Genomic DNA, 23,412 nt, shown 5'->3' with positions numbered 1-23,412 from the left:
CAAACGTGTTCCTGCGGAATGATATCGTTGTTGTGCCACGCGTTAAAGAAAGGAAGCGTCTGATCGAGTGGAATCATCTTTGAAAAAATGGGTACACGTTAACTAAAGTGGTCCAACGTAACGATTGCTTCGAGGCTCCCTCTTTATTTGACGAGCTCACGTTTTGCAAGTGCTTCAGAATTGCGATAAGCTCGAACCGGAGGGAGATGGAGACCGCGTTCCAGGTACGTAGATGATGCTTCTCTGTTGCTATTTGCTGTAAGTTGTAATTTTAGATCGGGCGATCTATCGATTTCTGGTCTCGATGATTTGGATGATCTATTATCCGAATTTGTTTCCCCATTATTTCGTTGGATCGAACATTGGTAGACGATTTTTTTGTTAGGGTTTTTGTCGACTATTCTCATGATCCTTGATCCTGAGGGTGCATAGATAGAGCACGATCGGAAGATTCTCTGTCCGCTGCAGGAAGTACTTTCCTAGAAGTCTGTTCGTCGAATCGATGGCATATTTGCTCTGATAATTGTCATGCTTCAACTGAGTAGATTAATTAAACATGATAGGTATGAAGGTGTGTTAGGTTAGTCATGCCAGTCTCTGTCGCTATGTTAGTCAACAAAGTTAGGTAGTGTTTCCAATTTGTGTCGGTCAATTTACATCGTCTCGGTATCTTCAATCCATGTCATGTTATTATTTGTATCTTCAACCGTTTTATAGTCACAAATCACCAAGTACCTAGCGGTAAATAATTTATCTCTCTTACTCATGTATTGCAGGATGGCAAAGAGGAAGTTCTTCATGCTTGGTATATGGATGACAGTGAGGAAGATCAGAGACTTCCCCATCACTGTGATCCAAAGGAATTTGTTTCATTAGATAAGCTTGCAGGTTCTATTTTTCATTTCAATCTATTTTCCCATTTTTCTTTAGCATTTCCTTAGTGTATCTAATACTTAGTAAATTTTGCTGTTTTTTCTGTTTTTTTTCTAGAACTGGGAATAGTTAGTTGGCGCCTGAATCCTGATGATTATGAGAATGATGCAGACTTGAAAAAGATCCGAGAAGCAAGGGGTTATTCTTATGTGGTTTGTTGTGATGCCTCATTATTTTCCTCTTATTGACAACTTAACTTTATTGGCATCAAGATAACTAGCTAATTGCCTTAACCTTGTGTAGGATATATGTGATGTGTGCCCAGAGAAATTGCCAAATTATGAGGCTAAGCTGAAGCATTTCTTTGAAGAACACCTACATACTGATGAAGAAATACGTTATTGCCTTGAAGGGAGTGGTACGATATGAATAGTAATTGGGCATGTGGTATTTTGCTGGTTACATGTTACTTATTCATCTTATTTTAATTTTTTCATCCTTGTGGTAGGATATTTCGATGTGAGAGACAAAAATGACCGTTGGATAAGGATAGCAGTGAAGAAAGGAGGCATGATTGTCTTGCCTGCTGGAATCTATCATCGTTTTACCCTTGACTCAGACAATTATATCAAGGTATTACACAGTCTGTTAAGTTTGTTCACCAAATATGCTGTCTTCTTGTGCATTTGCTGAAGCAGAAGATGGCTTAACTTCTCCAATAGCTATGCACCTATTTGTGTATATATGTCTGTTTTGGTAAGATTATTCTTGCTTGTACATTAGTTGTTATTGGCATGCTTGGTAATTGGCTTGTTGAGATGACATGTACAAGGGTTTGAATTAGTTTTTAAATTTATTTTGTTTCAAGAATTTCCCACTCTCTGAGCTTCTAAGGAATCTTGGAGAACAATTGACAAAGAAATCAATTGCTTATTTTCAATGACTATTCCAACCACTTCTAGCTTCTAAGTGGGTGATACCAAGTGACCTCTAAGTTCTAGTGTGTTACCCAAGAGAGTTCTATTACGGTATGTAAACAACAATGCATAATGATATCGGCTTATTGTTTAACTTCACAGTAGAGGTAGAGTTTTTGAACAGTCGGTGAATTCGTCCACTGGCAGAATTTTTCACTATCCATATAAATTTGGTTTATTAAGTGTTGTTTCTATGATTTATTATTATTGTTGCATGTTTCATTCTTCAGTTTATTAAGAAGTACACTATGCTCGCTTTATTGTCATCTCTATAACTTCTCCTCTCGCAGGCAATGCGCCTCTTTGTCGGTGAGCCAGTTTGGACTCCCTACAATCGCCCCCATGATCATCTCCCTGCAAGGTCTTCCATTCTTGAATGCCTTTCGTTTTGCTTTGTTTCTTCACTTGTTGGTTTAGGTTCTCACATGGTTAAGTTATCTTATATTCAGGAAAGCATATGTGGAAACTTTTGTTGCCAATCAACCGGTCAAAGCTAATTGAAGGCAACTCGGGAATAATCGCGAAATAAAATAACTCTTTCTGCCTTGTTGATGAACTTGTTGTCGAGATCAGTATCAACTGTCGAGTTTATACTTTTGGGATGGTTTCTTCCTCATAAATGTCTGTGCTTGAGTTGTAAGAACGAATGGTTTTCTTTGATAATCTGCCTATTTATCAATCTTGGCGTCGATTCAGACTGAAACAATAAATATTTCTACAAGATTTAAAAAAAAAACAGTTTGCCCCCTCTTTCAATGTGTAACATCCTCCGACGAAGGAACATTATCAGATATAAATGAATTATTAAGTACATTGCTCCTTAGCTCTTTCAGCCCCATCTTCATTATTAATACTCTTTGTTTATATGCTAAAATTATAATTTCGTAAGCATTTTGTGAGTATTTTTGTTGATTTTAAATGCTGAAGTGATATTTTTAAAAAGTAGAGGAGTTTTTTTCTTTCAAATTTTCAAACTTTGCAAAATAATAGTAGATAAATTTTTGGCATGTCATATTTGAATATACATTAGAAATATTGAACGATATTTAATAGCAAGAAATAATATAAGTTTGATAATATTTAATATATATATTTGCAAAAAAAAAAAATTCTTGCTCTCGATGTTGCAAAACATTTAATATCTCAATGATAAATAAATACGACTCATGTTTAATTGAATTTTACCCACATTGAAATCCCTAAACTTTTCAAAGAACACAGCGTAGGAAATAAGTGAGGAATTGAGCAAGTAAATGTCAAAAAGCGATTAGTAAAAATCACAAAAATAAATATATATTATGGTTCAATGGACAGCCACTCATGATCACAGTAAACTAACAAAAAGAAAGATGAAGCATGGAATAAACTGCTGCATCCTTCTTCTAAATGCCCAAAATGGAAGAGAAAAAAAATGGAAAAGAATATCTTTAGAACCATTCTGATCAGAGGCATATCGACATTGTGACACATTTAAAGGATCAAAGATAATTTAGAAAAATAATCAAACAAAAAATAAGAAACTAGACCTAATTGACTATAACCATGTCTTCTCCTGCAGCCTTGGCTTCCGCAGCAGCCTCCAGTCTTCTCCACAACAAGGCTCTTTGCTCTTCCAGGGATTTGGCCTGTACTTGCTTTTCTACATACTGGCGTTGACATGCCTCGAACAGATCACTGTCCATGTCGAGGAACATCTTGCGGACATTGGCTGTAAGGCCGTTAATCGCTTGGTTCCAGTGGCCCTCCATGTTCTTCTCTAGTGCTTTGAATATGATGGGAAGTATTTCCCTCCGGTTTTGGGCGATTAAGCTCACTATATGATCATTGTTCCAGAAAAATAAAGCCCTTTCTGCAACCTGTAATTGATCTTATCATAAATGTTTTGCACAAGGGGAAAAAACGAACAAATAATCATGTACCATTTCTGTAAATTATGGCAACAAAATATAAGAGAAATGTAAAAGGGTTGCTAAAATTTGTCAACTCATAATGAGGTCGAAAGTTTTAAATGAAAAATAAATCACCTACATCATCAAGAAGCCGCTGTATTAGCCACAATTATTTTGGATGGGCTACATTGATCTAATCCCTCCACATAACAAGATAAAATGAGTATCAGAAAAAATATTCACACAACACCAAGTTGAGGTTAAGAAGTTGTTCGACACTAGTTGAAAATCATGTCTTCTAAGTCGTCAGCTTTGTTTCAGAGTCATAGACCTAAACTTGAGGGTTCATAGATTGTTCACAAGTCGTGATTGTATTAGCAATTGTGGCAGTTGGATGTTGAAATCATGAAGAGCCTTCATGAATATATATTTCAAAGACAGCATTGTGTTTTTAAAGCCTGAATCTGGGATATAAGGAGTCTCTAAAAATATTGAAAATTTATCAAAAGCAAAGAAAGAACATGCAGATAGGTTTAGAAAAGCAGATAGAAGAACACAGCTCTTCTAACAAGCCTAATCAACTTAATCAGATGCCACCTAAGAGACGATGAGACTGATGAAAAAGAAGATAGTGACTTTTGAATTTACCAAATTGATTCAACAATTACAAACTAGGAAAAGGAATAGACAGATGAAGAAAGCAAAAGTTCATCTTTGGAGTGCATCTTTGGTATGATTGACTCGCTCCCATCCTTTGCCTATGAAGCCCAAATAAACAAGAATCAGAGATAAAAGGTGGTGGTCTAGCCTACTTATGAATTAATCAAGTCCACCAGGAACCAATCTTTTCTGCCTTTATATTTTAGAACATATTTTTGATTTTCTTATCATGCACTACCCAGCCATTCATATTCGATCATTCACACTCCATCATAGTTCAGTTCCAAACAAATTCATTGAAGATCAAAATTAATCTCGTCTTTCTAGGACCATAGCATAATAGTTCAAATATGTAGAATTTGGAGAAAGAAAACATTGTGCAATGAACATAAATTTTAATTATTTCTAGATGTGGATCTATTTATTTTAAATTTTTTTCCTCTTATTTTCTCTTCTGCTTTAGATCCTATTTCAGCTTTTCTCTTGTTCTAGTCAGGTTAAACCTGACAATCAATTGGTTCCTCAAAAATGAAAAACTAAGCTTAGGTAAAAATGGGGTGAGAAACATAATTAGATAGACAAATAAACAAACAATGTTTACTATTTTGAATGACCCAGTGACACGACCATTGGAGATGAGCAGAGTCAATCCTAGGGCCCTGTTTATTGCGGATAAGGGAAGGAGGGCATGGGGACAGGATAGGAATTTAGGAAGTAGGATTTCCTTATCTACTTGTAGAGGAAGGGAGGAAAGTCAACATCTAACAATATGAAATTGAATTTGAAAAAACATTTTAGAACATTTGCAAATTCTGTTAACAAACTAGGAATGGATGTGAAAATAAATATGCATTTAAGCTAACATTGTAACACAATATAAGAATTTGGATAAACCTGCCATACAAGTCAAGACGACTCAAGTCACAACAATGAATGTATGATTCATCAAAAAGTAGAACTTATACAAATTGATAAAGAATTAAGACCAAATAGTGTAAACCAACTCAATCTAGGGATGGAAATTTGACCTACCCTGTTTGAGGTAGCCTGCCCTACCCACTCCATAATGTAAATTGGTTGCATGCAGTGTAGTGCATGCGGGGATGGGAAGTTTAAATCCCACTAGACTCACCCCATTGTCATCCCTAAATCCCTCTCATATACAAGATCTTTTTAATAATATTTAAGAGTAAATGGTAAATAGATAAAAAGTATATTTAGTAACTCCGTGAAAAGATGCATTAAGTAGTGAAGTTCTGCTCTGCAGAAAAATCACAGATAATATACATAGCAAAGGCAAAAGATCCACCCTGATTATCATCCCTAACTCCAGCTCATGTACAATTTTTTTTGGCAATATTTAAGAGCAAATAGTAAATAGATAAAGCATGTTTACTATTTCCATGAAAAGATGCATCCTTTCAGTGAAGTTTTGCTCTACAGAAACTTCAAATCACAGATGATGTACAAAACAAAGGCGAAAAAAGGAAATTTCATATCGGTGAAAAGATAGATGAATCAAATTAATTTGTGAAGCGGATACACCAGTAAACCGTATCATGGGCTGAAAAATAAACGAATGAGCAAACTAGAAGTTCAACCTACAATACAAATCTTTTATGTTAAAACATCATAATTAAAACCTTTTCCAAAGCCTGCATAACAAGGTAATAGTTAGAGGCAAATGAAAGATTGAAATGATTCCTACCAATCAAATTACGTAGTTTCAGTCAAAATTATCGAAATAACTACTGCTCGATTGAAGAGTCATGGAAAAACATATAATTTGAACAACATTTAACATTTCCACTCATTAAGCAAATGGGCAAAGAAATAGAAGATGAGCCAAACTTCAAACCTGAAAATGAGAGCTGCTGAGACAGCGAGCAATCTGCTTGAATAAGGGAACCATGCACCGCTGGAACTCTGCAGGTTGAGTTGCCTCCAACACCTCTTCTAACTCCCCGAGGAAAAGCACCTCCTTTTGGCAATTAGTAACAGGCCAATACTTCAAAAGTCCCCTAATGACTATATCCGCTAGCTTATAATCCTTATCGACAAACTGCACGATGCAGTAGGAGAGCTGCTGGTGGTACAGCCCAACCGACTTCGGCTTATGCAGTGGGATGAGCGCACGGACAAGGAACAACTTATGTTCCTCCTTCATAGGCAGTGCGAAGCCATTGATTATGCTCCCAAGTATCTCCAACAGCTCACTAATGCCGCTGTGCCTCTCGATCTCAAAAATGAACTTGTAGAAGATATTGTTGATGGCCTTGCGGATGAAAGGGCGGTGTACCATGAACTTTCCGTAGATGCGGTGGAGGATGGTCTTGAGATACTCACGTTCGCGAGGGTCCTCCGAGTCGAAGAGGTCCAGAAGGCGGAGCACAAAGGAGTGGTCGATGTAGCGCTTGGCAACCTTAGTGTCGGTGTCCGACGATACGATGTAGCGCAGGAGGAGTTCATAGACGAGCTGAAGGTGTGGCCAAGCAGGGTCTAGGAAAGGATCTTCCTCCTCGGGGTCGGTGACCTCGGAGCCGGTGTTCTCGTGAGAACGCGGCGGGAGGCAGCGGAAGATGTTGGCGCTGACGGTGCGGACGAGCTCCTCCTGCACGGCTTCAGAGAGCCTGCCGGAGCCAGATTGCACGAAGTCGACGAGCTCTGACAAGGTCTGCCGCTTCACCTCCCTCTCACGGGCCGACCTGAGCGTCTCGGAGAAGTCGAACACCACGGCACAGATCTGGAGCTTGCGGAGGAACAGCGCCTGATGCTCGGGCACCGACACGTCGCGAAAGAGCGGGAGGGACTCGATCTGCGTGGCGGCGCTGCCGGCAGCGGAGGTTGGTAGTTGATTCGTACTGCCTCCGCCGCCGCCACCGGAGACAGGAACGCCGGCGGCGTCTCCGGTGGCGACGGAGGGCATAGCGGAGCGGGAGGCATGGTTGACGGTGACATTGCCGCCAGGCTCTGCGGCGTCCAGCTTAGCGCCCTTGCGGGAACCGCGCTTCATGAATTTGTTCAACATTTTGAGTCAAATCTTCCACCCTCCCTCCCCGGATCGATCTCGCTCCCAGATCGAGGGAGTAAGCTCCAAACCCTAGCTAATGAACGCAGAACGCAAAGGGGGAAGAACTCTGATCTCCATCAAGGAATTGAAAGCGGAGAAGAAAGAATTGCAGATACGCGCGATTCATTCATGGTAAGAACAAGAAGAACAAGAAGAACAAGAACAAGAAGAAGAGGGATTGATCAAATAATCCCTCTGCTTTGCTCCCTTTTTTTTCTATTATTTTCTTTTGTTTTTGGAGAGATAAAAGGGGAAGAAATTGTGGGGTTAGGGAGGGAAGACGATATTTTGGATATTTATTTATTTTCATGAATTGGCGATAATTACATATTTAATTACACCTTAAATGCCAAAATGCAACGCACGTTAAGCATTCGTGGATTTCAACAAGTTCCAATTGATATGAATAGTTGTCACATGGGTTGCACGTGCATGATGAAGGTTTCCACTTGTTGTTGCTGTGGTTTGCTGGCTTCATGAGGGCCCCTTGGTGGGGCTCATTAAAATGTTCTCTTTACATATTTTAATTTTCTATAATATTATCCACAATAGTTAACATGAGACGTGGTATTGTTTCATTAGTGAAGTAAAAGTAGTCCCCGGGTCATAGTGTCATGGTAGGACATCAAAGTTATCACCCAGACACCCACGATTTGATCCCCAACTATGGTGTATTTGTAAGAATTTTCTTCCAAATGTGGATCGCAATCAAAGAATACTAGGCATCTGGATTGGTCGCTGCGTGCGCTTCCCGATTTACCCTGGTGGCTGGTGGGATTCTGTGGGGTCGGGATGACCGGGATTTATCATTAGTGAAGTAAAAGTAGTCCTCGGGGCCATGGTGCCGCAGTAGGACATCCAGGTTGTCACTTAGGTACTTATAGTTCGATCCCTAGCTACTACGCATTTGTAGGAATTTTCCTCCAAATGAGAAGCGTAATGAAAGGTCGCTGTGTGCACTTCCTGATTTATCCTGGAAAACTTTCGTGGGTCTGGGTTGGTCACTACATGCACTTCCTGATTTACCTGGTGGTCGATGGAAAACTTTCGTAAAATCGGATCGGTCACCCCAGAGATAGTTTGATAATTTTAAACCTTAAAAAAATGAAAACAAATTCTAGATTTTTCAAAAGTATGTGATGTGATTTTCTAAAATAAAACATCCCAATGTTTTGTTATTATTAACACATTAACCTTCTTTTTTTTTTTCACCACATTTCATTAATCAACAATTATCTTTTTTAAAAATAAAAATAAAAAGCAAACCCTGTTCCTACAATTCCTGGCCATTGCCAGCCTCCCCTGCTACATGTATCATCGTACTCTTCTCCGCCGGCGGCCGAGGAGGCGTCTCCGTCGCCTCCTCCCCCGAGGACGCCGCAGCGTCGCAGATCCGCAGCGGGAAGTTGAGCACCGCGCGTGCGCCGCGGATGCGGAAGGCGGCGCGGTCGTACGCCAGCGCTGCCTCCTCCGCCGTCGCGTACGTCCCCAGCCACACCCGCGCGCCGTTCCTCCCCGGGTCGCGTATCTCCGCCGCGTACTTCCCCCACGGTCGCTGCCTCACCCCGCGGTAGTTGTTCCACCGCCGCCTCCTCCTCCGCGACCGCGCCGCGGCCTCCGCAGAGGGCGCCGCCTGCTGGTTATTGTCATCAGTATCGTCGAGCAGGTGGCGCCGGACGAGCTCGAGCGAGGCGAGGTCGTCGTGGCGATCAGATTGCGAGTGGATTTCCATGAAATTAATCATTTGAGATCAAATCAAATCAATTGGCATGGGGAGATGAATTGCATGGGTAGGGGACTTAGGGGTTTGTATAAACAGCAGAGGAGTTGATGTTGATGCATGCGTGCGTGCATGCAGGTTGGATGGGCATGGGTGCTTCCAGGGAAGCTTCTTGAGTTGCTAACTTCAACAGGTGTGGATTTAGTTCTTGGTCGTGAAATCTGAATAAATAGATTAACTAATTGAATATAGAAACGTGTTAAATATGAGTAATCATTTGAGGAAAGATACGTCTATCTTGGTCGTCGACTGCGAGAGGACAGTGGAAGATATCGTTGAAAGGGTCAATGGTCGGATTCGGCTGCGTAAGGCTTTTAGATATTCTGGGTTGACCAAGAGAAGGATACTACTCAAATTTGAAAATTTTTTTTAAACTGACCAATTAATAGATCTAATCCAACCAGACCCATTGTCCCACCCAACCTACCTCACCAGTTTGGTTTATCTTCAAAATTAATTGGATCGATACATGAATTACCAAAAACAAATCATGCAAAACAAAACTAAAAGCTACAGTAATTCAGTAACAATAGATCACCTCCATGACTGATCCAAGAGACACAACTTATAAAATCGAGTTAATTAGACAATTAACAAGGATTGTGCATACGATAAATTAATTTCTTTCTAAATTAATTTCAATCTGAACAAAAGTTTATTGGAAATTACACAATGAACTTTTACCCTGCTATAGTATAATCTATGATCCTATGATCGTCTAATACTCCCCCTCCTCTCCCATAAACAATAAAATTGTATTTGTATGGGGGCAAAGATTTCACTGGTTTAGCCTTGGAAGAAGCATTGTGGAATTCCAGCCTTTCAGAGACAAGCGATCATGCAGTTCACAGCCTCAGATGAATGTTCACTACTGTTGGTTGCATGTACGTCTGCTGGATCGAAAGCACAAGAGGCAAGTAGGGGTGGAATAGAAAAGAGGACCGCTTCGCCCTGTTGTCCGCACCACCGGTATCGATTCCTTCATAAAAAAGAATCAGTGTGGAGTAAGTCCAGGTTAGAATGATCTTATTGATTCAGATAATCAACAATGTGTTTATCATGACAATACATGTATGATCACTTTGTTCTCCAGAAAAGGTCTCAGGGCATTTTTCAAGTTGTTGAAATCAGATAGCCAGATACATCATCTAAGGATACATATGATCTATCATATGCATATATATGTATAACAGAATTTGAAACATCATAATTCCTAAGAACTAAAAGGATTTTGAAAGGAATGGCTTAATTAACATCACGAATCCAAGAGTTGTATCACCAGATACCATAAGTAATATATTACCCAAATTGTATCTGTACAGATACTGAATCAAGAAATTATACATCAATTATTTTGTTTCATACTTCACCAAAACAGTTCTGTGAATGAGAAAACAAACACTTAGTTAAGTACACAGGTACTATAAGACCATATTGGCGTTCCCTTTAGTGTAAATTGTATGCTCTCATCCAATGTTCAAAATCTCAAGTTAAACTTTGCATTATCCACTAGAACGTAGTTTACCTGTCTTTATCTTGAATTTTGGGACATTTGGTTGCCTTCTTGAAATGAATTTTATTGGATGATCAGTAGAGTGCCTATGTCGGTCTGTGGAGGAAATCAACTACCAACGGAATTGAAATGCCACATATATAAGAAGCAGATCAAAACGACAATGATCGAACTGAAACATGCAAATTGTGAGAAAACATAGATGCAATAAAATAAAATGAAATAAATAAGATTCTGCACGTCAACCAAAATGAATTGCTTGCTGTTACATTCAAAAACTAGTTTCAAGTAAATAAAAGTGCACTGCATTACCAAATTAACTTAAACCATCCATTTAGAAAGGATGAAAATCATAGAAATGTGAAGTATCACTACAAACAAATTGCCAGTATGCACAAGATCAACGTTCAGAAAATCATGGAGGGCTGTAGCCAAGAAGAACAGCTCGTCTGCAAACCGCTAAGTTTGTGAAACCAGTAAACCCAATTCATAATCAGGCAGGACAACATCAGAATATTGCCTAATGTGTATGCATCTTCCTAATGTGTATGGCTAGACATATCAATCCTTGTAAATTTATTTTCTTATCATATATGCAATAACTCCAATTAAAACAATCAATTAAAATTTTCATCAAGATGAACAAACCATTACATAGATGGATTACATCTCCCACTCAATTAATTAAAAAAATTGCAATCATAACCTAACTTCAAACATCTGCCAAATTGCAGACAATTATGCTTATAAAGAAGCATAAACTTTGATATGCAAAATGGATAATTGAACACTCAAATGATGGACAGTTTTGACACCTTGTTTTCACAATTTTTTGATACGTTTAAGCATAAGTTGAACACTTCTAGCTGTGCATTAAATTGAATATAAACAATCGATTACAGAGTCACATTCCTCTAGTTGTTAATTTAATTCAAATTAGTAACTTTGGCTGGGTTGCCATGAGTCAAAGATTATAGTGGGTCATGATTCAATTAAGATTATAGCCATATGCCATATGCAAAACTGTATACTAAGTCTCTGTCCGTAATATGACTCAATATTGAGTTCGACTACATAATGCTAGCACTTGATGAAAGCCCAACACATGTATATGGGGTTACATGGAATAAATTTCACTTCATTTTTCACGCCTTAATATTTTTCTATTTCAGATAAGGTATCAATTCTGGACCATGCTGACAAAATAAAGATAGTCCTTTCCAGGAACATGTGCAACATGAACATATCTCAAGTGCATGTGACTTGAGGTTTCCTTAATAAGTCAAGGGCATGCTTTGTGATGAGAACCGAATCTATATATGTTCCTTTTGAAGCTGACCATACTTTCTAACAACTCTAAAGGAGGACAATCACATCAAAGACTTCCATATCCCAAAGGATGCTACAGCTGCACTAATCATTCAAGACTAAGAGATCCACAAAATTTAGCTAAAAATATCAAAAAGAGTGTTGTCAAAAGCTCTCGAAGTCAACCATCACTAAAACCACTAATTATTGAGTAGCTATTCCTAGGATAGTTACAATCTTCAATCAAAACCTTAGGTTTAAAACTACAGATTGCTTGGTATATACCATGGTTCTCCTGCTAGTTTTCATTAAATCATCTAGTCAGTTGCAAATAAATCCTTGCAAACAATAGAAAGTAAAACATATAACTACAGTAGAAAATATACTTAGCTTCTGCTCTCTACTAAAGTACCTGATGAACCATCAGTACTTTGTACCACAAATCAATTTCTCTTACAGAATAATAGCTACTATAAAGAAAATAAAACCAAAAGAACAAACAATGTTACACTAATCTTAGTAAGAGAAAATTTAGCAGAACTTATGAAGATAACATAGACTAAAAGGTCAAACCTTTTCGTCGTAGCGAAAGAGTGAGAGATCAAAATACGGTGAAGGGCTTTGTGATTGACAAGTGTATGGCAGTGTGCTCAACATTTTTTTAGCGTACTGCAAGAAAATAATGAAATTGGATTATGAGGGTTAAACTTTTCAAGAAGCAACAGTAGCTTGTGTCTAGCCTGCAATTTATTAGTGCAAGAAACAAATATTTTGTTCAGTTACGAGAAAATATAACCAATTAAGATGTCTGATAAAGAAAAAAATTTATAGATCCATGCAAAAATGGCCTCTCATGAACATCATGACCTAGTCATTCAATCAAAATTTAGGCAGAAATATGTAGTTCATTGTGATAATCATCTAGGTGGCTACTAAGGATTAATAAATTGAATTAATATAATAATGTCACAAATAAATAATACATAAACTACATCAAATAATAAACAATTTGCAGTGATCTATACATCTTATGTACACATCTCATGCAACCTTTTAGAAAAGAAAGATAAAAGATTTGGTGAAGATATTTTGCAATATCCTGATTAACAACTTCCTAGGGCAGAATGTGAGTCACCTTTCTTTTTGTATGAAGGAACAAGTACATATGTTTCTTAGTGCAATTCTCTGATATTAAGGGCACCCAAATACATTACCTCTTCCTTCTCGTTTTCCTGAAAAACTGAAGTTGACACCTATTACAGGGAAAATAAGATTACTTTTTCTCAGCTAGTCCACTCTACCAATATTTTTTATTCATTACTGTAAATATACAATTTATGCCCTAGAATATTAAATAACACTCGCTCAAGCTGATGCAAAGTTGTTATGAAGACCCAACTAGTTACAGCTATATACAATTGTACTCATCTATTTGGTTCATCCTTTCATGGAATATTATATCAAAGGCTATGTGCATAGCGGCTTCATTGTCACAATATTTGGTCAACAATTAAGCTTCATTGCTCCTGAGGGATTATGCCCCAACTTGGTCAACAATTATTTGGTCACCTGTTGCTAGGATCATAACCATCCTACTCATTTATGATTCCAAAAGTGCTCTGTGTGTGTGTTTTTTTTTTTTTAATCCTAGATTTGAGAAGTGACTGGTGGATTGTTCATTAATTTGAATTATGATCAGTGAGGCATTAGATATGGACGATGACCAACAATATCTACTTGATTGGTTTTGACTTCTGATTCTGTTCTTGATAGAGAATATGGATCTCTATGATTTTATGATCTGTGTGTGGAGATTTTGATGATTTGAAATCTATCATTATTTAATCTTGTTAACTAGCGGTTCCATCACTTTGATGGGTAAACTAATGTGTGAAATGATATTGATATGATATTATAAATTCAGGGTTAATGTGATGTGTATTTGATTCCAGATATGCAGCAAAAGTCTGAGGTTGTTGCTCCTAAGTAAAATGAAAATAATTGGAGAAAGGACTCCAAAAATATGATTTGAATTCTTTAAGGATCAGTCTTACTTATAAGAGATTTGAGATGGAAGAATGTTATGCCTCGCATTAATTAAAATCTAAGTAGGAGATCAATTAATCTATTTAACCTCAGTATGACAGCTTAATTGACTTAATTAGGGCATTTGGAGCTCTAATTAGAGATTATAAGGTAGTACTCAAGTTGATTGGGTTTAATCTTGGCTTTTGGCTTGAACAGGGCTCAATTTAGGCCTAAACTTATGTTGAACCAGTTGACTCCGGTATGAATCACTAAATCATTTCAACGACTTCAGACTCAACTGAACTGGGCCTACTTAGGTCTTTAAGTTTGTGTTAAAGAGAATCCGGATTCCAACAGCACACCTGCTCCCCCTTAATTTGAGCCACAATCTCCTCCTCTCCCTCTTTTGCACAGCAGTGGATAGTAAACATATCTTGTAATTGATAGAGTTATGCATGTTCAAGCAATATTTGTCCCTAGCAGATTCTCCTCCTCTCTTTTGCACAGCAGTGGATAGTAAACATATCTTGTAATTGATAAAGTTATGCATGTTCAAGCAATATTTGTCCCTAGCAGATTCTCCTCCTCTCCCTCTTTTGCACAGCAGTGGACAGTAGACATATCTTGTGGTTATGCACATTAGCACTATAACCTTAGCAGATTGACCTGGTGTGTGTGGGTGTAAACAGATAAACAAGTGCTTGAATAGTACAGTCCTTTCGACTCCACGAGCAACGGATAGATGTATGAGAAAACTTAGTAATTATCCTGAACTATGTATAGTCCTGATTGTTAAAATCAGTAAATCACGTTTTGCTAGTCTTCTCATGTCAGAACTTCAGACTGCCAATATTCAGATTCACATATTTGTGTAGATTTATTACGAAATTTTGTGGGATGAGGTTCACCTGTGAGAAGCCGCTTGCTTTGCTTTTCATGCTTCGCAATTGTTCAAGAGCATGAATATTATTGGAGTGTGAAGAAATGAAATTAGCATGCACAGATTCTCTCGAATCCGCATGAAAATAGTCATAGAATCGCTCAAACAAGGAATATAGTTCCTCAGATGAATTCTGCCAAAAATAAATTGTTATGTAACGAGAATCATATCTAACGATAACAATAATGAAAGGTCATTACCTGATAAAATGCAACAATCTCAGTAGTTTCCATGTTATAAACAGCAAAGAATGCTAGATGATGATCAGTAATCCGAACCTAAATTATAAGATGTATTAGGACAGTTGTTTACCACAGATCCCATGTTAAAATATAAAATAAAACAACTAACTTTTGCCCAATGTAAATAACATGATTTAAATGCTTACACCCCCATCAGCACTGCCAAACTTCAAAAGAAGATGCTGATGATCCAAAAATTGAACCTGCTGAGTACCCCAAGATGTTACAGCTGCAAATAGAATGACTAGGAAAAAATAGCATGAAGGGGAGAAGATTGGGAGTCAGAGTATCCAGAAGCTGGAGCAAGAAAGATAAACAGGTAATGAAGAGAGTAGTACTTCTACACAAAGACTTGAAGATTTCACATTATGTCACCAAGTCAGATAAAATGTCAAAAGAAGTAAGCATTCAAATAAAAGGTCCAGTTTCTCCAGATATGGAGCTATGAAACATTCAAACATGACAGTGCTCAATTTGAAGATCCATAAAACTTTTTTAAAAAACACTTAGAGTGGGTACCTTCAACATGATGAGATCAAGATAATCTTGGAAGTGATAATAGAACTTCTTCTTAAGATGTTGAACCCTCTGGAGAACAATATTCAAATTTAGCTTTTTTCTGACCAACAATTTCATACATGCCATAAAGATAAATTATAGATCAAAAGGCAAGTATTTGAAATTTTCAAAATTCTCTGTTTACTGCGCTTTCCTATTTCAGAAAAAAGTTGTGCAATTAAAAAAGTTAGAAAATTAAACTATAATGCATTATGTTACTTCCAATCAGCGAAGCCAACAGTTTCATCTCTTACTGATGCACAAATTTCTAAGCTGCCATTCCTACCATGTTCTCGAGTGTAATTTTTTCCTCTTATATGAAGAATACTGCACAAAGACGATATTTAAACAATGTTTCCCAAGATTCATCTTTATAAGACTTCCCAGACTAAGCATACCTTAGATGATTTATGACAATGATGCAAATTATATACCAAGAAGCCAGACTTTAACATATCATAGTGGGTTTATGACAATGATGCAAATTATATACGAAGAAGACAAAACATATCATAGTGGGCTTATGACAATGAGGCAAATTATATACCAAAATGATCTGAATGAAAAAATGTCAGAAAAGAAAAACCAATAAGGCTAACTTTATAATTTTGACAAAATTCCAATTTCCATCAGGTTTAAAATCTAAAGACGTTTCTTTTCTCAATGTTTTAGATTCAAGTATTTTGGATACCCTGAATTATGTAAGAGAGACAATAAATTAATTATAATAGTGGAATCACAACCTTGTAATTTCTTAGTTCTTGATTTTTCTTTAAACTTTAAGTTTTATGACCTCCAAATTTACTTAGCCCCTAAGTAAATATATGCCCACCAAGGATTCTATATATGGGTTTGTACAAAATTTTCTTTGAATGCAAGGTGTCACCAAGTCTTTCAATGTGAATCTCCGACTTCTCTTTGTTATGATTGCTTGGGAAACTCTAGTTGCGCTTGCCTAGTTATCTATTATTTTCCTTCCTTTTTGACCATTCAACCTTCACTCTTTGGCAATACTTACACCTACTTAAAGGTTATTATGGTAAAAGATCTTGCACCAATCAAGTAAAATGTTATCAGCACTTCTAGAACAGAGACGGATCTTAAGCAGGGCTGTCCTGGCTCTAGCCCAGCCTAAAAAAAAATTTATTACCTATGTAAGTTTTTTTACTTAGCCCACTAAAGCCCGCCCCTTCCACGCCCAAAGCCCAGCCCAACTCTAAGTTCAAGCCCCCGAACTCTAATTCCTAGATCCGTCCCTATCCTAGACTAATGCTCTTATGCAGCTACCTCAAGAAAAGATTTCATGCAGGCGATTTTCTGGCATTAGTTTCTGTTTGCACTACTATGCTTTGTAGTTCTGAAAGGGATGGCATTTTTGTCCACTGCAATCTTCCACCAGACTCAACCATGTTGCATCACAAGTATTCTGCATGCAAGGTTGCATGGTGCATGAGTGTGATACACAAGCAAAAAGCCTGTGGACATGCACTGTCACATTGCCCAGTGCAAAAAGGTGGGCATGCAACCTCTCTGGTTCCTAAGGCTAGTAAAGGTCAAGGATAGCTGTATTATAACAATTAGACTAGAAATTCTGGTTGCAATAAACTCTGAAATCATCAGAATATGAAGGTTCCAGAAGTATGGATGAGAGAACAAAAAATGTTTTGAAGAACACTTGGTTGTGGTTAGCCTCAGAGATCATATTCCGAGAATCTGCTGAGCAATGAACCAGGACAGAATATTCACAAGTTCCTCTTCTTTCTTTTCTCGGAGTTCAACATTGTAATTTAGTGTTTTATGCTTTATGTGGGTACAAACATTCTTTGTCCCCCATTTCCTTTCCTTTCTTTAGTATTTTCTCCCTTTAATGCTTACCAGTTACTTTATTAAACAAGTATCATTTCTGTAGCTAACTAATCTCCTATCTGTTTGTTGATTCTTTGTATTTGCATTGGATAGAAGGAGAGAGATCATCTTCCTCAAATGCATTCCATTGCTACATATTAAGTTGCCTCAGACTTATAAACTAGTTTGGCCTTGATGAGCCAATTTAAGATTAAACCATATGTGACCTAAAATAGGATCAAAGTGAAGAAAAAAATAGACTTGAAATAAGGGGAAATTTTTTTGAGACGATTAATGCACTATGCAGCTTGACTCTTAATTTGACTGGAAATCAGTTCTGACTGCACAACAGCAGCTCATGTGCATATGCATTGTTGTTGATCACAACATAAAACCACATGAAACATTTTTCAACCCCATCATATTGCAATTAAAGAACTCATTTTACTAGATCCATTAGGAATCACTCTTTGACCACTCAACTGTTATTTATGAATCAGTAACCACTTACATGTGTAATGCTCATTAGAAAAAAAACATGTCAATTTTCATTTACTGAAGAACCATGTTGAGGCACTTAGCTGAGAATGTTATGTAAATACCAGTAGAAGCCCTTGATGGAAACAGTGTGTTCCACAATTTCAAATCATAGGACCAAAAAATTCAATGATAAGTCAGAATGCAGTTGATAAGTTAGGAGTGATAACTAATGGGATAATAATAGGGTAAACAAGAGAAAACTACAAATTAGATACTACCTTTATAATGGATTAGACCATTGTGATTTAGTACTAATATTCTAGCTTTATTTTTATCATTTGGGCATGTTAAGGTCTCTTTTGATTGTTTGCATTCCATTTTGAATTTCCAGGTACATGTGCTAGTTTTGATCAACAAGAACGAGTAGATGTTAACAAGTCCAATCATACAAGCAATTGTAATACAAAGAAACTTGATTGATTCCCAAAAAGGGGTTTCAACTGTACCAAGGATGGATCTGGTTCTTCATTCCATGCTTTTCGAAAAATAAAGGAAAGCAGACGTTGCTTGATACCAGAAATGAAAGAATTTGCTTCTGTAACCTGCTGGTGATGAATATCGTTAGCTGACTGATGAACAAATTCCTAAGGCCTGCTTTTATTAATTCCAGCACACTGAAGAAAATGTATGACGGTAACATCAATTCTTGCCAAAATAATGTCAAAATAGAAAAAACATAATGAAATTTGGAGTTAAAAATTTTAATGTTTATCGCCAAATTATTATGATATTATCAGTTGTGAAATTAAAAAGGGCACATGGGTTTCGTGTATGCAAACATTCTTATGCTAAAGGTGTGGCGTCTTCCCCTTATAGGTTAACCACATGGGTCAGCATTCCTATCGTTGGCAGTCTTTGGAAGGCCAGAGTCAACATAAGTCACCATAATTGTAATAATATATCGGTTTTGGAGGTCTGAATAAGATGTGTAGCAACAACTTCCCATTCTGATAGAAACCATGCTCCACATTTCTGATTTATAGGAACTTCATCTCCAAGAAACATCTCCATAAACACAAGCAGGGACCATGTGTCATAGTCAAACATTCTCACATGACTTAATACATGGATAAATCAGTTTGTCTCATAAAGCAATTTCACGTGGCTGAGATTCAATGTAAAATAAACTGAATTTCTTTAACCATAAAACTAGAAATAATTAAACTATTATAGGTTCGTAACCCAGACCAAAAACCAATTTATTTCATTGAACCGATATGTTTATAAAATAGCAAAAAAAAACTATATTTTTGCATCATTCTCCTCCACTGAGAACTTGACTCGTGATAGGATATTGTCATCTATGGCCCATCCTTGATAATGAGTAAAAAATATACAATCATCTTTTAGCCTTCAAGAAACCAAAAAACTAACTTTATCTTTAAAAAAAATTAGAGAGATTTGAGCAAGAAAAGTCCCCTTCAATTCGAGGCTTCTCTTTAGAACAGCTAAACCACCATATCTAGATTTGTTCCAAAGGATAGTCTACAGCTACTATATGCTAATTAAAAAGAGAATAAACGATTTGCAATGGTTAAACATAGTCGGCAAAGCTAATACAATGCATATAATGTGCTGTTTTAAATGGTCAACTAATAATTTGCTGATTTTAAATGGTAATTGCTGACTTTAAATGGCCAGCTAATGCATATAATTTGCTACCTTTAAATGGCCAACCAACGGATATAATCTGCTGGCTTTAAATGGGCAATTAATTCCTTTGACAATCATCATCTTCTTCTAGTTCGCCCCTTTCAATTAACAAGGAAATGTTTCGAGCTGTTCAAGGTGAAGCTTTATTTGCATCTCAACTATGTCAATGTTCAAAATTGATAGTGCTAAGGTGAGGGTGTTAGCACTAGGGTGACGTGAATTGAACCAAGTGTAAGCTTGACAGATCTCTATATACTAACGTTGGCACACCTCCAAATTACCAGAGTTAGCAACAAGTTGCACTTATGAAGCTTTCTTATTTTTTTATCTTCATAATCAGTCTCACACCAAACCCTAATCATCATGCACCGGATCTAAAACTATCTTCACTAAATCCCAAATATAATTATTATGGACCCACATGCAGATAGTTAGGGGCATAGTTTTGAACATACAAATCACAAAGGTGCATATGTCAAATGACAATAGCTCAATATTTTTTGCTACTAACATGGTGGTATCAGAGCCACCAATTCCATGACACCAGGCTTCCTCTCCTGATCTACATCATTGGCTGGTCCTAAGTTATTGCCTTTATAGATTGCTATTTTCTATATTGTTTTCCTGTTGATGTTGGATCCTACACTTGTTTGCTTCCCTCTGGATGACTCTCAGCATAGTCATCTCCGACACTGAGGATGCAGATAGATTTAGACCTGAATGCAGAGAACATGGAATCTATAGAATCAGCAGATCTTCAAGTGCATGACAGGGTCCTGACTATTGCAGTTATTCCTAGATTATATAACTTCAAAATTAATATCTTAAATGAAATTAAGAGAATATAACCATGTCCATTTTGACGAGCACAAAATTCCCAAACACTCATTAAGCCAGACATACTGATTTTAAAGAAGTAGAAAACAAAGGGCAATGCACCTGAGAATTAGAGTTAAGAAATAGTTCATCATCCTCTAGGCAAAATGGGCCAATACTTCGTACATCAACTAGATTTCCTGAATCACGAACTTGGAGGATATGTATTGTCTGATGTCTTAAGGACAATATACACAACAAATTTTCATACAAGAAAACCCCCATGTTATGCACTAAGTTGACATAGTCATTGCAAAAAGACTTCTCGTCCATTACCACTCCATCATTCAGTCTGTCAAGAATATTATGAAACTAAAAGATGAGATATTGACAAGCTAGACAAATTAAAAAATGAGCATTGCAAACAGAAAGTATTCCCTGAGTAACTAAGTACCTTACAAGGTGAAAAGTTATTTTGTCTATTGAAGGGAGTCCATGAATTGCACCCTCAATAGGACTTTGTGTGGTTGATGTTGCAAATAAGCCAAACTGATGGTTCTCCAGATAAAGAAAGAATTCCTTGCAAATGAATTCATTGCTGGATCCTAGTGATATACTGTATAGATGAGTAAATAAGCTGTCAAACTTCTTCGCTTTCTGAGTCAAGGTTTGGTGATCACAATTTTCTCCCCTGAATGAATATGACAACCATTTAGGTCTGAAAACTATGATATCCTGCATGTTCCTGCTGACACTAACAAGGTACTGCCCGTCATCTGTGAACTTCCGAAATGAATGATCTGGACAATCAATATCACATATAGTACAGCCAGGAACAAGATTCTCGTAAAATTGTCTAACAAAGTTAATCTGCAAAAAGGGTGAAATTTGTACAGATGATTTGTTTGTCTAAGAAACATCAAACCAGCATTATAAGTTTGTTGAATCTAGTAGTTTGAATGATACTAGCCAAAAAAGGGTAGCCACGGTTTTACTAAAATAAAAAATTAAAAAAAATACAAGCCAAAATAAGTGGAAAATGTAGATGTTATCAAATTACCAGATTATTCTTCACAAGTTTTGTTCCTAGGACATATAATGCTTGAGAGTCGAACAGAAATAGAATGGGCACATGTTCATTTTGTTCCTTTGTTGCTAATCTGTATAGCATACTGCAATGTAAGTGTGATTGTGAAAAGGAGTTATCTTCTACAATTTTAATTTTAATTTAAAAAAAGAAATAAATGACGCGAAATATATGCGTCAACCCTGTGAAGACAAATTCAGCATTTTTGTCTTCGTGTTATTCCATGACAAGCCTCCATCCACGATCAGTAGTTACTAGAAGTTTTGCTCAATGCTTAAAAGGCTACAGTGGGGAATCCAAAATCAAGCAAACAAAGGTTGCTTACGGTGACAGAGAATAATCACAGAACAAAAATCCTTTTAGCAACCAAAATGACAATGCCAGGAGGGAACTAAAGTAAGCGTCAACTTTCAGCAATGGCGCACGGGCATACTAATCATAATCAAACATTTGGAGTAAAATCGGCGGAAAGCATACACTGGCACCAGGACGAGGAGCGTGGATTTGGCGCTCGAAGACCCTAGCCGCGACGTTGGTGATCCTAAACATCAGAATTACCGTGGAAAGAGGATGGAGAAGGAAGATGCGGACGCCTGATTCGGGAGGGGGGAAAGGCGCGGCTGTGGCGGACGCGCATTCCTCCAAGAAAATCTCGCTCCTTCGGTCGATTGGAACTCGATGCCAGCGAAGGGTCGCAGGGGAAGGGGATTGCGAGCCCTTACCACCGTGATGGGCGTCTGGGCGCGGCGGCTGGCTTGGATGTCTGCTCGCCAGGGAAAGATTGTGAGGACGAAAGTGCTACACGGCGAGAGTGGAGAAAGAGAGCTGATTCGCGTGGAGGTCGAATCCAGTCGCCACACACTGTAGAAGCCGAGGGGTGGTCAGATCTCTGCGAGTGTTGCAAATTTTGTGGGCTCGAATGTCCGGGACACGGCAAATTTGAATAGGTCAGATCTTTGTACTGCGAAAGCCTAAAGGCTCTTTTATGTTTTTTTTAAAGTCCAAATAAATCAAATTAATTTTAAAAAATTATTTAAACGATTTAATTCATTTTAAATTTGATTTAACTTTATTTAATTATTTTATTAAATAAATTTAAATATTATAAAATTTGATTCGGTTGGATTCCTTTACCGTCCTACTTGTTTCTACGAGTGATAGTTTAAGCGATGCATTAGTTTGACGATGAAATGATGAAAAAAAAACAATTATATAATTTTTAAATAAATAGTGTTTTTTAAAACTAATTAATAACTAAATTTTTATTTAATCTGTTTATAATTGTATAATAAATAAATATAAAAAAGATATTCCTTCCCCGGCATCAGTTCATCCTTCTCCGCTGCTCCTCCATCGCCTGCGCCGGCGGTCTCGTCCAGGAACACCTGCATCTCGTCTTCCGTGTCTCCGTCAGCCACATCCGGCGCCTTCGGGTTGGCCATGTGCTCGTCGATGAAGAGCTTCTGGCTGAAGAGCTTGACGACGCATGCAGAGCTTTCACATCTGGCGCCAGAACGATCCGTAGTTTGCGAAGGCCATGTCGGCGCTGTCGTCGGTGCGATGGAGGTCGTCACCGGTCGGTTGGCGAACACCGCGTCCGGCGCCCGTGCGCCTGCAGCACCTGCTGCGCCAC

General features: G+C 37.6%; 3 protein-coding genes and 1 pseudogene across 6 annotated transcripts; 1 reads left to right on the top strand and 3 right to left on the bottom strand.

Annotated features, from left to right (window-relative positions):
* Window positions 1–182: 182 nt before the first annotated feature.
* On the top strand, window positions 183–2,529 carry LOC141840495 (acireductone dioxygenase 2-like). Its single transcript, XM_074728496.1, has 7 exons — window positions 183–224; window positions 777–888; window positions 991–1,085; window positions 1,177–1,291; window positions 1,382–1,506; window positions 2,141–2,211; window positions 2,300–2,529. Exons 1-7 carry the CDS (start codon window positions 207–209, stop codon window positions 2,349–2,351), a joined length of 588 nt encoding a protein of 195 aa, XP_074584597.1. The 5' UTR covers window positions 183–206; the 3' UTR covers window positions 2,352–2,529.
* Window positions 2,530–3,134: 605 nt separating this feature from the next.
* Window positions 3,135–7,689, bottom strand: LOC141840173 (serine/threonine protein phosphatase 2A 57 kDa regulatory subunit B' beta isoform-like). Its single transcript, XM_074728078.1, has 2 exons — window positions 6,258–7,689; window positions 3,135–3,706 (listed from the first exon to the last, which is right to left on the bottom strand). The coding sequence occupies exons 1-2, from the start codon at window positions 7,425–7,427 to the stop codon at window positions 3,377–3,379; spliced, it is 1,500 nt and encodes a 499-aa protein (XP_074584179.1). The 5' UTR covers window positions 7,428–7,689; the 3' UTR covers window positions 3,135–3,376.
* Window positions 7,690–8,741: 1,052 nt separating this feature from the next.
* On the bottom strand, window positions 8,742–9,240 carry LOC141837832 (ethylene-responsive transcription factor ERF104-like; annotated as a pseudogene).
* A 697-nt stretch (window positions 9,241–9,937) lies between these two features.
* On the bottom strand, window positions 9,938–22,561 carry LOC141840101 (light-mediated development protein DET1-like). 4 transcript variants are annotated; one of them, XM_074727995.1, is made up of 11 exons: window positions 22,257–22,561; window positions 21,147–21,562; window positions 20,816–21,044; window positions 18,670–18,765; window positions 15,800–15,868; window positions 15,427–15,486; window positions 15,239–15,316; window positions 15,007–15,171; window positions 12,644–12,739; window positions 10,775–10,874; window positions 9,938–10,228 (listed from the first exon to the last, which is right to left on the bottom strand). In XM_074727995.1, exons 1-11 carry the CDS (start codon window positions 22,326–22,328, stop codon window positions 10,095–10,097), a joined length of 1,515 nt encoding a protein of 504 aa, XP_074584096.1. In that variant the 5' UTR covers window positions 22,329–22,561; the 3' UTR covers window positions 9,938–10,094. The 4 variants fall into 4 exon arrangements, with proteins under 4 accessions (XP_074584096.1, XP_074584097.1, XP_074584094.1 ...); XM_074727996.1 differs by having other exon boundaries at window positions 15,427–15,483; XM_074727993.1 differs by having other exon boundaries at window positions 21,147–21,492; window positions 22,257–22,359.
* Window positions 22,562–23,412: the final 851 nt, after the last annotated feature.

The sequence above is a fragment of the Curcuma longa genome, chromosome 11, assembly GCF_044706935.1.
Source record: "Curcuma longa cultivar G26 ecotype Majalengka, Jawa Barat chromosome 11, ITB_CL_G26_1.1, whole genome shotgun sequence".
NCBI classification, from domain to species: Eukaryota; Viridiplantae; Streptophyta; class Magnoliopsida; order Zingiberales; family Zingiberaceae; genus Curcuma; species Curcuma longa.
This window is presented reverse-complemented; position numbering and strand designations above follow the sequence as displayed.

Bases quoted from the DNA above. Each gene is read 5' to 3' on its own strand.
- LOC141840495 (XM_074728496.1), top strand. The intron at 1,086-1,176 runs GTTTGTTGTGAT...AACCTTGTGTAG, and splicing joins CAAGGGGTTATTCTTATGTG to GATATATGTGATGTGTGCCC. The intron at 1,292-1,381 runs GTACGATATGAA...TCCTTGTGGTAG, and splicing joins TTATTGCCTTGAAGGGAGTG to GATATTTCGATGTGAGAGAC.
- LOC141840101 (XM_074727995.1), bottom strand. From the start codon at position 22,328: ATGTTTAGGATCACCAACGTCGCGGCTAGGGTCTTCGAGCGCCAAATC. The intron at 21,563-22,256 runs GTATGCTTTCCG...CCCTTTTTGCAG, and splicing joins CTCCTCGTCCTGGTGCCAGT to ATTAACTTTGTTAGACAATT. The intron at 15,172-15,238 runs GTAATGACCTTT...TATTTTTGGCAG, and splicing joins AGATTGTTGCATTTTATCAG to AATTCATCTGAGGAACTATA.
- LOC141840173 (XM_074728078.1), bottom strand. From the start codon at position 7,427: ATGTTGAACAAATTCATGAAGCGCGGTTCCCGCAAGGGCGCTAAGCTG. The intron at 3,707-6,257 runs GTTTGAAGTTTG...GATCAATTACAG, and splicing joins TCAGCAGCTCTCATTTTCAG to GTTGCAGAAAGGGCTTTATT.